The sequence below is a fragment of the Urocitellus parryii genome, chromosome 2 (genome assembly GCF_045843805.1).
Source record: "Urocitellus parryii isolate mUroPar1 chromosome 2, mUroPar1.hap1, whole genome shotgun sequence".
Taxonomy (NCBI): Eukaryota; Metazoa; Chordata; class Mammalia; order Rodentia; family Sciuridae; genus Urocitellus; species Urocitellus parryii.
The window spans coordinates 162,240,335-162,254,072 of NC_135532.1; the positions used below are offsets into that span (position 1 = coordinate 162,240,335).

General features: G+C 34.9%; 1 protein-coding gene across 1 annotated transcript in view; it reads left to right on the plus strand.

The window, feature by feature from the left end:
- Nucleotides 1-13,738, plus strand: part of Atp6v1a (ATPase H+ transporting V1 subunit A) — a 57,337-nt gene that overhangs the window by 31,340 nt on the left and 12,259 nt on the right. Inside the window, exons 6-12 of the mRNA XM_026394724.2 lie at nt 197-334; nt 665-816; nt 5,190-5,352; nt 5,886-5,994; nt 10,251-10,373; nt 10,469-10,583; nt 11,540-11,603. Coding sequence (XP_026250509.1) covers nt 197-334; nt 665-816; nt 5,190-5,352; nt 5,886-5,994; nt 10,251-10,373; nt 10,469-10,583; nt 11,540-11,603 — 864 coding nt within the window. The remainder of the gene's footprint in view (nt 1-196; nt 335-664; nt 817-5,189; nt 5,353-5,885; nt 5,995-10,250; nt 10,374-10,468; nt 10,584-11,539; nt 11,604-13,738) is intronic.

Genomic DNA, 13,738 nt, shown 5'->3' on the forward strand with positions numbered 1-13,738 from the left:
TTTAGTGAACTATTTTGTACTCTTAGTCCAAATAAAAATAGACTACATGAGCATAGTTTAAATTTTTCCTTAAATGCATTGTAGGATTGAAGAACTAGTATGTTTTATTGATAAGTGAAGCAAATTGTTTTTATAGCATCAGAAGTGATTCTATTTGTTTATTTGAACACTAAATGTTAAATGCATTTTTCTCTAGGTTGGTAGTCATATCACTGGTGGAGATATTTATGCAATTGTCAATGAGAACTCGCTCATCAAACACAAAATCATGTTACCCCCACGAAACCGAGGAACTGTCACTTATATTGCCCCACCTGGGAATTATGATACCTCTGTAAGTATCACTTAAACTTTATCCCACAGAGCAGCCCTATTTATATATTATAGTTGCTCCATTTTGATGCTGTAAATAGTCTAGGGATATAGCTCAGTTGGTAGAGTACTTGCCTTGCATGCACAAGGCCCTGGGTTTGATCCCCAGCACAAAAAAAAAAAAAAAAAAAAAAAAAGAAAAAGAAAAGAAAGAAAAAAAAAATATCAATCCCGCTTCTCACTTCCATCTACCACCTTCCTATTCCCAAGAGAAATTGGGGATTACTTAAATTTTGGAGGAAGAAACATTTACAAATTTGACTGCACTTAAAACCATGCTGTATTTTTATAGGATGTTGTCTTGGAGCTTGAATTTGAAGGTATAAAGGAGAAGTTCAACATGGTCCAGGTATGGCCTGTTCGTCAAGTTCGTCCTGTCACTGAGAAGCTGCCAGCCAATCATCCTTTGCTGACTGGCCAGAGAGTCCTTGATGCCCTTTTTCCGTAAGTTTGGGATTTGTCCTACAATTTTCTCTCAGAGTTATTATATGTGCCTATCTTTTCATTATCTTTGTAAATAAAGGTGTTATGTGCTTGAAACCATAATAATATCCAGAGTAATATGGTTCATGTTTATAGAGTCAAACCATTAAAAATAAGTTTTTCCCCCATGGAGGCAAACACGATTGTTTATTTCTAAAATGTTCTGAAAAACTAAAATTTCCATAAGAATATCTGTGCCAAAACAATGTATTGCTTTTAAGTTATCTTAGAACTAGTAGACTGGTATTACTGTTCGTTAATGATTTCTAAAATCAGCTAGGTTCTTTATGCTGCCAGCATTATTTCTTAATTTGTAGTCTGTTCTTACTATTTTCTTTTCTTAAAAAATCTTTTCCTTTATTTGTAAATTTTAGTCTTTATCATATCCTGCTTTATTTCAACAAATGACTATCATTTAAGTCACAGAAAAGACTGAAACTGCAAGGCAGGAGCTCCTCAACCTCTGACCAAACCAGTGCACTTTTTTGTGTGTGGGGTGCTGGGGATTGAACTCCTGGACTTTGTGCCCTCTACCACTGAGCTGCATTCCCACCCTCCTATGTACTTTTTTTTTTTTTTTTTTGGATTGGGGATTGAACACAGGGGTTCTTAATCACTGAGTTACATCCTCAGCCCTTTTTATCTATTATTTTTGAGACAAGGTCTCCCTAAGTTGCTTAGGACTTGCTGTTACTGAGTCTGGCTTTGAATTTGCAATTCTCCTACCTCACTCTCTTGAGTTGCTGAGATTACAGGCATGTGCCACTGCCTCAGGCTGTCCCTCCTGTGCATTCTTAAGGAATTTTCTTAATTTTAAGTTACTCTTTGAGTTGTTCTTGCTATTATTATTTCTTTGAGATCTCCATTCTAAGTGGGAGACTATTATGCTAAGTGAAATAAGCCAAATTCAGAAAGCTGAAGGTCAAATGTTTTCTGCTTTGTGGAAGCTAGCCCAGAATAAGTGGGGGAGGGAGTAGGGAGAGAAAGAAAGGGAAGTGGGGATTTCATCAGAATAGAAGAGAGACAGATGGATTAGATGAAGGGCATGGAGAGGAAGGAAGAAGAGATGGGATAGGGGAAGAACAGTAGAATGAATCTGACCTAACTTGCCCCTGTACATATATGAATATACTGCTGTGAATCTCACCATCATGTATGTCCACAAGACACTAACTTAAAAAAAAATGGAAGTAAATAGCAGAAAGATCAGTAGAATAGAGGGAAGGAAACGGGGAGGAAAGAGGATAGTGAGAACTACTAGGGACTGAATTAGAGCAAATATATTCCATGTTTTATAATTATGTCAAAATCAATCCTAGTGTTATGTATAACTAAAAAAATTAAAAATCTTCATCCTTTGACTCTTTTTTCTTATTAGTCAGTACCTCCTATTTCCATACCTTTCACTATTCAGCCTAGACTAGACTTAATAGTCTTTCATTCTTATGGCTCTTTGTTACTAATGTAATAAATCTTGTTGTTCCTCTGTATTTTAACATACCACCTAGAAAAATCAATCTAGCTAGCTCCTTTTCTTAACTTTACTCATAGGTATCTAACTGTGCTTTTGGGTAGCAATTCTTCTGCATTTCACTAGTTATACTTCTCAGCAGCTATTTCAAACTATTCCACTTGCCTCAGATCTTTAACTCCACCCTTCTTTCTTCTTTCTTTATAAATGATCATTCTGGATCTTTCACAGAGAAATTAGAAAGCATGAGTTTTGGAACCCCTTAGAGGCACTTGACCACTGAGCCACATACTCAGGCCTATTTTGTATTTTATTTAGAGACAGGGTCTCACTGAGATGCTTAGCACCTCACTTTTGCTGAGGCTGGCTTTGAACTCTTGATCCTCCTGCATCAGTCTCCTGGGTCATTGGGATTAGGGGCGTGCACCACTGCGTCCAGCTCTTTTCTTTTTCTGGAGCTTATCTCCTGTCATGTCTCCTCAAAGATCAGAGTCATCTTCCCTTTCTCTCCTCTCTAATGATAAAAGTCTATCTTCTACCCTCTGTTTCTTTCCAACTTGTCACTACTTTTCTCCTCATCTTCATTGACAAACATTTTGAAAGAGTAAGAAAGTTGTCTCTGCTTTTCCCACTCTCACTGTACTCTGCCCTTTTTTATATGAATCCCTTGAACTACCCTCACTGCTGTCATCAGTCACTCCCATTCTTGATCAAGAAATATATTTTCTTAATCCCTACAGCTTTGAATATTGATGTTACTCTTTCCTTGAAACACCCTCTTTTTTTGTTCTTCCTAATAGTTTCTGTGTACAAGTTCTTATTCTGTTGTAAACTTCTCCCCTTAAGTTTTGGTACTTTTTAGGATTTTTGCTTTTCTAAAGCTTCTTTGTCCTTACTCTGTCACTTACTCTGTCTCTTGGGATGACTTTTATAAACTCTCCTGATTTAAATATTCATCCATGTGTGATGTATAACTAACTATATCTTTATCCCAGACCTTTCCTGACTTCCAGATTTATATATCTACTTCTGACAATACCTTTTTAGTATCCTACAAGTGCCTCAGTATCAGCATATTCAAAACTGAATCCACCTTAATCACCACCCCTTCTTTGAAACTTGTTCCTTTTCTTTGTTGCCTCTTCACAGATGTCATTTCTGTGACTTCTCAAGGACTGATCTTATCTTCCCATATCTAGTTCAGCAAATGCTTTTATTCTGTTTTCTAAATATTTTTATCTGTGTTTTTAATTCCTATCCATTACTGTAGTTAAAGCCCCGCCCTAATTCCTGCAATGATTACATGTAATCAGACTTGCTGTCCTCAGTTTTGCTTTCTTTTTAGGTGGTTTTCCATATGACATAGTGGTCCATCTAAAACATATCTGATCCTGCACTCTTTTAATTAAAACTCTTAATGTATTTTTCATTGCTCTTAAAAAATAATACATATCATGAATTTCTTACAAAGTCACCCATCATCTGGCTATTGCCTACTTTCCAGCATTGACTCAGCCACTCATCTGCCCAACTACTTCCTTAAAGGCCATCTTCTAGAAATATTGGAAAGACTTTTAATTCCTCAAGCAATGGTCTCTCCTGCCCCTGGACCTTTGGGCATGCTGTTCCCTCTGCTTCGATTGGTATTTCCTTTTATCTGGTATTTCCATTTCCTTCAAGTCTTACCTACTTTCAGATCCTCCTGCTCCAAACCAGTGTCAAACATTTCACATTGGATTGATAAATTTCCAAATTGGGTATACTCAGTCCTATCCCCACTCCAGGTTAAATTGATTTGGCAAAAGTATGGAGAGCCATTATGAGAGAAGTATGCAGAGAAATGTGACATGCCTTAGTCTATCAAATACCTAAAAGGTTTGGAGGAAAACAATTTTGATGCATATTAGTTTTATATTGGGAAAAAATCTGTTTTTATAATTAAGGATGCAATGGTTCTATGAATTTTTAAGATAAAACATAATATTACAAAGACTTTTCCTTTAGAATTACATCCCGTTTTTTTCTGATCACACCCTTCCCTCACACACACAAAGAGTGGCATCCACTTTCTGTTGCCACTTTTTATGGAGAGTTTGGCAGCTAAATGGTATCATAATCACCAGCTGATTCACCAGTTAGTTTATCCCACTGGAATCTGAGCTTTGTGAATACAAGAACATCACTATTTTATTGGCTGTTTGTTGTCTCTCCAGCATCTCCAAGCACAGTTTTTAGTACCTAGAAAAAAGTGCTCAGTAAATAGTTATTGAAAGAGGATTAACTTAATATTTTAACAAAACTTTGTTCATTGAACTTTATAGTTGTTTGTATTTTTTATTTTTAATTCCTGTACTGTTTCCCCCTACCCCAGCAGTATTAGGTATTGAGCTACTATACATCCCTAGTCCTTTTTATTGTTTATTTTGAAACAAGGTCTTACTAAGTTGTTGAAGCTGGCCTAGAACTAGTGATCCTCCTGCTTCAGCCTCCTGAGTAGCTGGGATTATAGATGAGAGCCACCATGCCTATCCTCCTGTATTGTCTTGTATTGTCCTGTTTTGTCATGAACTAATTTATATAAGCATTCAGAATATTAGCACCATCTTATTGTATTTTCACACTCCTCTTCCCCAGGTGCCTTATGAAATATACTTGCCCTGTTCTGCTAGTAAAGATGATAGAGATGAATAATGATTAAAAGATATTAATATTTATGTGTGTATATCTTATACGTGTGTTTATAGAATATTTCAGAGTGTTTTCTTTCCTTATATTTGTTTCACTTACCTACTTTTAAATATTTAATAGTATTTATTAGCAAGCAAAGCGATCCATTAATTTTTTTGTTTTATTTCTTTGTTAGGTGTGTACAAGGTGGAACTACTGCTATCCCTGGAGCTTTTGGCTGTGGAAAGACAGTGATATCACAGTCTCTCTCCAAGTATTCCAATAGTGATGTGATCATTTATGTAGGATGTGGTGAAAGAGGAAACGAGATGTCTGAAGTCCTCCGGGACTTCCCAGAGGTCTGTATGTGGAAAACTTCAAATACTATTCTAGAGAAAATACCACATATCAACTTTCATGGCAGTTAATAAAGCTTAATATTGGGTCTGGAGTAATGCTCTTCTTTGTCAAGGATATTTTTAGAAATTTTAAAGAAATATCTATGATTTTATATTGAAGGAAAGAAATTTAAATTTTTCAGTCAGACTCTTGAAAGTTTCTCTTTTTGGTATGGAGGTGAAAGATAAAACAGACAAAAATATTTATGTATGTGAACTTTACATAGGTTTTGTGATCTACTAGTTTCTATTATAGAAATATTTTCTTTTCATAAAATAATAGATTTCATTTATGAAATGGAAATAATATCTATCTTCATAGCATAGCACCATGGTACAGGAAAGAGCAGTTAGAGTAATAAGGAATATTATTTGGGAAATACGGGTTAGAGGAATTAAACATGGACAAGTTGAGGAACCAAAATGTTACATTTAGAACTCAGGAGATTACCTATGGATTTTTTTTTTTTATTTTTATTTTTTTTTACCTCTAGCTAACTATGGAAGTTGATGGTAAAGTTGAGTCAATCATGAAGAGGACAGCTTTAGTAGCCAATACCTCCAATATGCCTGTTGCTGCTAGAGAAGCCTCTATTTATACTGGTGAGTTACAGATTGTCATAAAAGCAATTAATACCTGTTCTTAAACTTAAAGGTAGCACCAAGATTTTCCTTTTGCAGAGAACTTTTCTTTCATTCTATGATACTTTTATATAGTTACATCCTAACTTTAAAAAGATATTTTGCTTTTTTAATCTTGAAAGTAAATAAACAGAAGATATTTATAGAACTGCTCCAGTATTTTTAATGACCATGAAATGATATATTTATACCTTTTCCCATTGATCTGTCTTTAAATATGCTTAGATTATCAGCTTTAAATTATTATATTTTGACTAGTGATATAAAAGATAAGAAAATTGGTGTGTTTATATATTACCTTCCATCTTTACTCCCACTTCAATCTCAACTTTTAGTGTTTTTATTTCTGTTTTTCAGAACTCATTTAATTTGTATTCTGTTTTTCTAACAGTAAGTCCAGTATTTAATTTAATTTAGCTTTAGACCTGCAGCAAAATGGAGTTAATGCTCACTAGCAGTCCTTTGGCTGTAGTTTGTCTGTTTATTTCTTGTTTGGCTAAAATTTGCCTGGAAGTTTCTTGGAAACTGTATTTCCCGAATTCTTGTTTTTTCATAAGTTTTCTTTTTTGTTTTATTTTTCCTGTTGCCTTTAAGCTTTAATAGTAATTTGAATATAAAATTTTTGGTTCAATTATTAATTCTAGTCTGGTGGTTTTCACTTATTGGGAGGAAGATAAAACAGACAAAACATTAATGTATATGAGTTTCATAAATGTTATGATCTACTAGATTTACTAGAGTAAAATTTTTTTTATAGATTAAATGGATATGATATATGGAATTGAATTGATGCCTATTCAACTTTAACCATATTTTGGCTTAGTATAAAAGTCTTGCTTCAATATTATTCCCTTAAGAACTCTTATTCTAGCATTAAATATTGGAGAAATGTCTGAGACTGACCTTTTTTTTTTTCTTTTAGAGTTGGTTTTTCTATTTGCCCAAAGGAATTTCTCTTTAAATTTCAAGTCTCATATTGATATCTTTGATTAATTTTTCCTAAGACTTGGTACAACTGTTCAATCTATTAATATATCTTATCTCTCTTCTATATGTTATCATTTCTTCTCCAGTCCCTTCTCTTTAACCTTTTGTCTGTACACAGAATAAATGACATTTATTCTTTGTGTTGCTTCTAATGAAACCTTTATTTCTAAAATAGTTTTATTTTTCCTACCAGTTCTTTGTTGAGTTCTGCCAGCTCTTGAAACATCTCTTTTTTTTTTTTTTTTTTTTTTTTTTTTGTCTTGCTAGATAATCCTTGAGATTTTATTTTGTGGTAGGATGCATTATTATGGTTCAACTCGGTTATAGTTTTCATCTGTTCCTTGTCAGGTTCTTTTGCCAATATTGTATCCCCTTCTATCTTTTTTCTTATTTCATCTTTGTTTAGATATCCTGTGCTTATATTTATTGTCACTATTATTCATCTCTGTGTAGGAGATAGCAGGGTTTGGCTATGACTGTGGTCCAGAGTAACTGGAATTCTTCATGGTTACAGTTTGTGGCAGGGTGCACTTGTGTAACTAAATTATTTTACTTGTCCTGCCAACAGAAGTCAGCAGCTGTAAGGCAAATTCTTTCTTTTCTACCCTGCCTCTCAGCTTTTATGTAGTGAAAATAGGAAGTTCCTACATGTACTTTGTTCACATCTATCTCCCTGCTTCTCCTTGATGCCATACTGGATCCAGGGAACTCCTGCCACTAATCATGTAGTCCTTTGAAGTGATTCAAACAAAGGATTTTTGGTTTTGTTCCTCAGAATGTGTCTCCTTGTTTTTAGAAATTTTATCTGAGTTGTGTTGCCTCAGATGAATTCTTGGTGTTTCCACACACTTTAGTTTGATTTTCACTCATTCAAGTGGCTTTCCTCATTATTTTGTTATAGTGCTAAATGTGTCTCTTACCTTTTGATAATTGAATTTATATGTTTCTTGTTCTTGTTTGGTAGTTAACTTTTATGAGAAGGTAGAAAATTCATCTGAGGCTTACAACTCAGATAAAGCTTTTGACAACTAGGAAACTCAGCCTGAGTTCCTAGACTAAGGTTAATGGCAGCACAGGAATCAGAACATGAGACTTCTTTGTATATATTAGCTTCTTGTGTGAATTTACAAGACAGGACCTGATCTACTGTTTTAGTCAGCTTTTTTGCTGCTGTGACTTGACCTGACAAGAACAATTTTAGAAGAGGAAAAGATCATTTGGGGGCTCATGGTTTCAGTCCGTAGATAGCTGCCTGCATTCTTTAGGGATCCAGGTGAGAGGCAGAACATCATGGTAGAAGAGTGTAGTGGAGGGAAGTGGCTCAGTTGATGATCAGGAAGCAGAAAGAAAGACTCCACATGCCAGATACAAAATATAGACCCCAAAGGCACGCCCCCAGTAACCTACCTCCTCTAGCCACACCCTACCACCCTGTTAATTCCTATCAGGGCATTAGTTTACTGATTCAGTTAAGGCTGTCATAACCCATTGGGGGGACACCTCACATCCAAACCATAACATCTACCATTTTAATATGGAAAATCTACCTCATTTTTTATGTGGCTTCATGTCCCCACCCCCCCTTTTTCTTTCTTTCTACCTTTTTTTTTTTTTTTTTTTTTTTTTTTTTGATACCGAGGATTAAACCCAGAGCCCTCCATCACAGAGCCACATCTCCAGCCCTTTTTTGTATTTTATTTACAGACAGGGTCTCACTAAGTTGCTTAAGACCTCACTGAGTTGATGAGGCCAGCTTTGAACTTGTGATCTTCCTGCCTTATCCTTCAGCACCGCTGGGATTACAGGCATGCACCATTACAGGCTGCATGCCCCTTTGATAGCATAATCTAATGAATAAACATCTGTTTATTGGACAGTTGGATTGATTACTACCACAAACAATGCATCACTAAGCCATCCTTATACATGTGTTTTATACTGAGTTTGTTTTTGTTGTTGTTTGGTTGGTCAGTTGGATTTTTTGGCGGGGGCAGTATGTTTTGTGTGCTTATTTCTTTGTACACAATTTCTAAGAGTAATTTCTTAGAATTAAAATTCTTGAGAGTAGAACGCTTAATATAGAGTTATGTTAATCATTCAGAAGGAATAACTATATCCAAATGAAAAATGTAAAGGAAATATACATTTTCAGATTATAAAGATGTTGTAAAGAAAAAGATGAAATAAATGTGAAGGTATGTCATTGCAAAAAAAAAAAAAAAGTAATACTATAGACAAATTTCTGTTTACCCACCTCTACACCAATGCTAGTATTTTTTAAACACTTTCTTATATGCTTATCAAACAATAGAAAGTTAAAGTAATATTACAGTGAATACCCCATCACATACCAGCACCTAGACTGATTAACTAACATTTTAAATATTCTTACTTTATTAGATATCTATCCTATTTGTATTTCTTAATAGTGAACTAGCATCTTTTTGTGTGTATTTACCCTTAAAAGCTGTCTTCTGTCCATTTTCTTTTTGGTTGGTAGTTGTTTTTCATGCACCAAGAATTCATCTGAGGCTTACAACGCAGATAAAGCTTTTGACAACTAGAAAACTCATCCTGAGTTCCTAGACTAACGTTAACGGCAGCACAGGAATCAGAACCTGAGACTTCTTTGTATATATTAGCTTCTTGTGTGACTTTACAAGACAGGACCTGATCTACATACAAGAAGGATTGAAAATTGAAATATTTCTTGTATTAACAACATTTGTTACTTTTTAAAAATAACCATAAAAGCTAATTAGTTGAGTTTTAAGTATCCATATGTGTATGTGATATCTAGATTAGACAAACTACGTTTGGAAATTAATTCAGACTTAATTGTTTCAACACAGAATAGGGGAAAAAATCTTCTTGTTTTTTAAAATGTGTATTATGTTGGGATAGGATAGACTATGCTATCAAATATTACCAAACATTTAATTGTTCATTGTAATAGATGTTTATTTCAGGTAGTCAGGGGCTCTTTGTCAACTAGGCTGGAGTCCAAGATAAAAAGAGTTTTTTAGTTTTTAACACATAGCTTTCATACTTCTGGGTGTTCTCAGAAAAATGGAGGAAAGTCTGTGACTTGCTTCACCTTCATATCCACAAGGGAAAGGGTACAGCTAACAGTCTACTTCATATATTTAATGCTATAAAGTTTTCTTAAGGGTAAAAAGTCAGAAATGTATATCCTAACATTGTAATTTGTAATATTCCTCTCAATTTAGGCATTACACTATCAGAATATTTCCGTGACATGGGCTACCATGTCAGTATGATGGCTGATTCTACCTCGAGATGGGCCGAGGCCCTTAGAGAAATCTCGGGTCGCTTAGCTGAAATGCCTGCAGGTAAGTCTTTGTGTTGCTTATCATGTAAGCAAGACTGATAGGACTTTGGGAGCTGGCTTAGAACCCTTCTTTTAAAATTTCTTTTCATTTTTCAGATAGTGGATATCCTGCATATCTTGGTGCACGTCTGGCTTCTTTCTATGAGCGAGCAGGCAGAGTGAAATGTCTTGGAAATCCTGAAAGAGAAGGAAGTGTCAGCATTGTAGGAGCGTAAGCACCCAAATAGTTTACTTTTCAAAAGCAAAAAGATTTAAAAGAGAATATATTTTTACTTTCTCTGGTAGCAGTGATTCTTAACCAGGGCTGCATTCCGTTGCCACAGAGCTTCAAAGTAGTTCTTTGAAGATGTACAGGTCATCTCTACATGTTCGGACTCTATAGTTGTACGTTCACTGATGTATTGTATTTGAGTCACAGTATTTTAGGAATAACTTAAAAAATTATAGACATGGTGAAATTAAATCATGGTAAAAGCAAAGGAAAGCCAGACATGGTGGCACATGCCTGTTATCCTAGCAACTAGGGAAGATGAATGAGGCAGGAGAATCACAATTTTGATGCCATCCTCAGCAACTTAAGCCCTAAGCAACTTGGCAAGACCCTGTCTCAAAATAAAAGGGTGGGGATGTTGCTCAGTGTTTAAATGCTTCTGAGTTCAATCCCTAACACCAAAAATCAATAAATAAATAGTAAAGATTTTATGATTTCTACATAAAGCCATACTTAGTTCTCCAGCTTTTCCTTCCTTCCTGTTCATCTGTTTGAATAGAATAATGAAATTGATTGTAATAAAAGATCATCTTATTTCTCACACTAGAAGGTGTTCAATAATTCATTGTTATCTGCGGTGTAGTTCTAGCTTTTAAGATTTTTATGTAACATTTTTCTTTCCAAGGATCGTTTGTTTCTAATTAGAAATAATTTCTAATAAAATTTCCAATTTTATTTATGTTAAAAAGTTAGGGCTTGAATTACAGCCCAGTCATACAACTTGTGTTTATCTTTTGTTCAATTTGTTTTGGTATTGGGTTCAATCCCCAACACCAAAAATAAATAAATAAATAAGCTTTTACTTAAAAATTGACTTTCAAAAAATTTGGCTTTCACGTGTTATTTTTTTATAGCATTCTGCTGACTATATCATTATTATTATTTTTTTATTCTAGAGTTTCTCCACCTGGTGGTGATTTTTCTGATCCAGTTACATCTGCTACTCTTGGTATTGTTCAGGTATGTCCTTCCATAGTGTATTTAGTTTCTGAGTCTTTCCTCCTGTGCTGTTCTTCTTAGCTGTTCTAACACTACTTAAGTCATCATGTAAAATTTAATTTAGTCACTAAAGAGAAAACAGTGGTAAAGTATGTTTTAGAAATATCTTTAACATCAAGAACCTTTAATACTGCTTTTCCTTAGCTCTTTTACCAGGTTTTATATTAAACTTAATATATTCATGGACAATATGCACAGATAACTGTAACTATAGGGTCCAAACAGAAAGGTCAAAAACTGTGTAATGGGGGCTGGAGTTGTATCTCAGTAGTTGAGTGCTTGCCTCATACGTGTGAGGCACTGGGTTCGATTCCTAGCACCACATTAAAATAAGCATTTGTTGATGGACCTTTATGATGAAATAAAGGTCCATCAATAAGTTAAAAAAAAATTAATTAAAAAAATAATTGTGTAATGACAAAAACCTAGAAGTTTATTTTAACTCAAAAGTATGATCAAGGGTAGATGATCCTATCCAAAAAGGGTTCTGTTTCATTCTGTCGTAGTTGGATTCCATAGCTTGTTCCATCTTGTGGCTCTACCATCACCTCGCCTGGTAATTATCTGGAAATTACAAGGGAAAACTGTAGAGAAGGCACATCCACATTTTTTTTATGGGGGGAGCCAGTAGCTGGGCATGGTGGCACATATCTTTAATCCCAGCAGCTCAGGAGGCTGAGGCAGGAGGATATTGAGTTCAAAGTCAGCCTCAGCAAAAGTGAGGTGCTAAGCAACTCAGTGAGACCCTGTCTCTAAATAAAATACAAAATAGGGCTAGGGATGTGGCTCAGTGGTCTAGTGCCCTTGAATTCAATCCCCAGTACCCCTCCTCTTAAAAAAAAAAAAAAAGTGACCCAGTCATTTCACTCATCTGTTAACTATATCTAGATAACAGCAAAATCAGAAAATATACTTAATGCCTTGGCATTTGCTTCCCTGTGACAAGGAGGATTGTGAGTTCAAAACCAGCCTTGGGAGGGGGGCGTCTGGGGTTGTAGCTTAGCAGTAGAGCTCTCGTCTCGAACGCACGGGACCCTGGGTTTGATCCTCAACACCGTGTAAAAAATAAGTGAGTGAAATAAAGGTATTGTGAATAAATATTTTTTTAATGTATATTAATTTTGCCAAGTACTTGAAATTTTTTTTTTTTTTTTTTAGAGAGAGAGAGAATTTTTTTTTTGCCCTCCCTCCCCCGAGAGAGAGAATTTTTAATATTTATTTTTTAGTTCTTGGCGGACACAACATCTCTGTTGGTATGTGGTGCTGAGGATCGAACCCGGGCCGCACGCATGCCAGGCGAGCGCGCTACCGCTTGAGCCACATCCCCAGCCCGAATAAATATTTTTTAAAAAATTAAAAAAAAAAACAGCCTTAGCAAAAGCAAGGTGCTAAGCAACTCAGTGAGAGAGACCCTGTCTCTAAATGAAACACAAAATAGGGCTGGGGATATGGCTCAGTGGTTGAGTGCCCCTGATGCCTCTGGGTTCAATCCCCAGTACCCAGAAAAAGATGTATGATTCAGAGCTATAGTTAAAAAAAAAAAAAGTTTATATGAAGAAATGAATCATAAGTAAGTATGTATGTATAATTCATGTAGGAAAAACAGAATGCTTACCTGTGTTTCTGACAGTAACAGAAGAAATGGCAGAGGCTAAGTTTACATTTTTTAAAGTCTTTAACCTATGCTAAAATTTTGAGTTTAAATTATGAGGGAAGGTGGAACAAAGTTAGGAATTCATAAAATATCTATGAAGGTTTAGTCTCTGAAACATGAATGTCAAATTTTTATTGCATTGCCCTTTTATGATAGGAAACTGAATTTAATCAGAACATTTAGAGGTTTTTAATCAAAGTAAAGTGTCTGTTCCATTTTAATAAGCCTTTTCTTGTTCTTATGTTTATATTGTACCATAATAATCTTCAAAAGTGTCATTTTGCCTTTTTGCTATCACATTTCACATTATTAAAGAAAGTTAGATAAAATTTGAATTTGACTTGTATTATTATCCACCCTGAAAGTGAGAATACATTTTTTTTTATAATTTTAATATTTATTTTTTAGTTTTCGGCGGACACAACATCTTTGTATGTGGTAC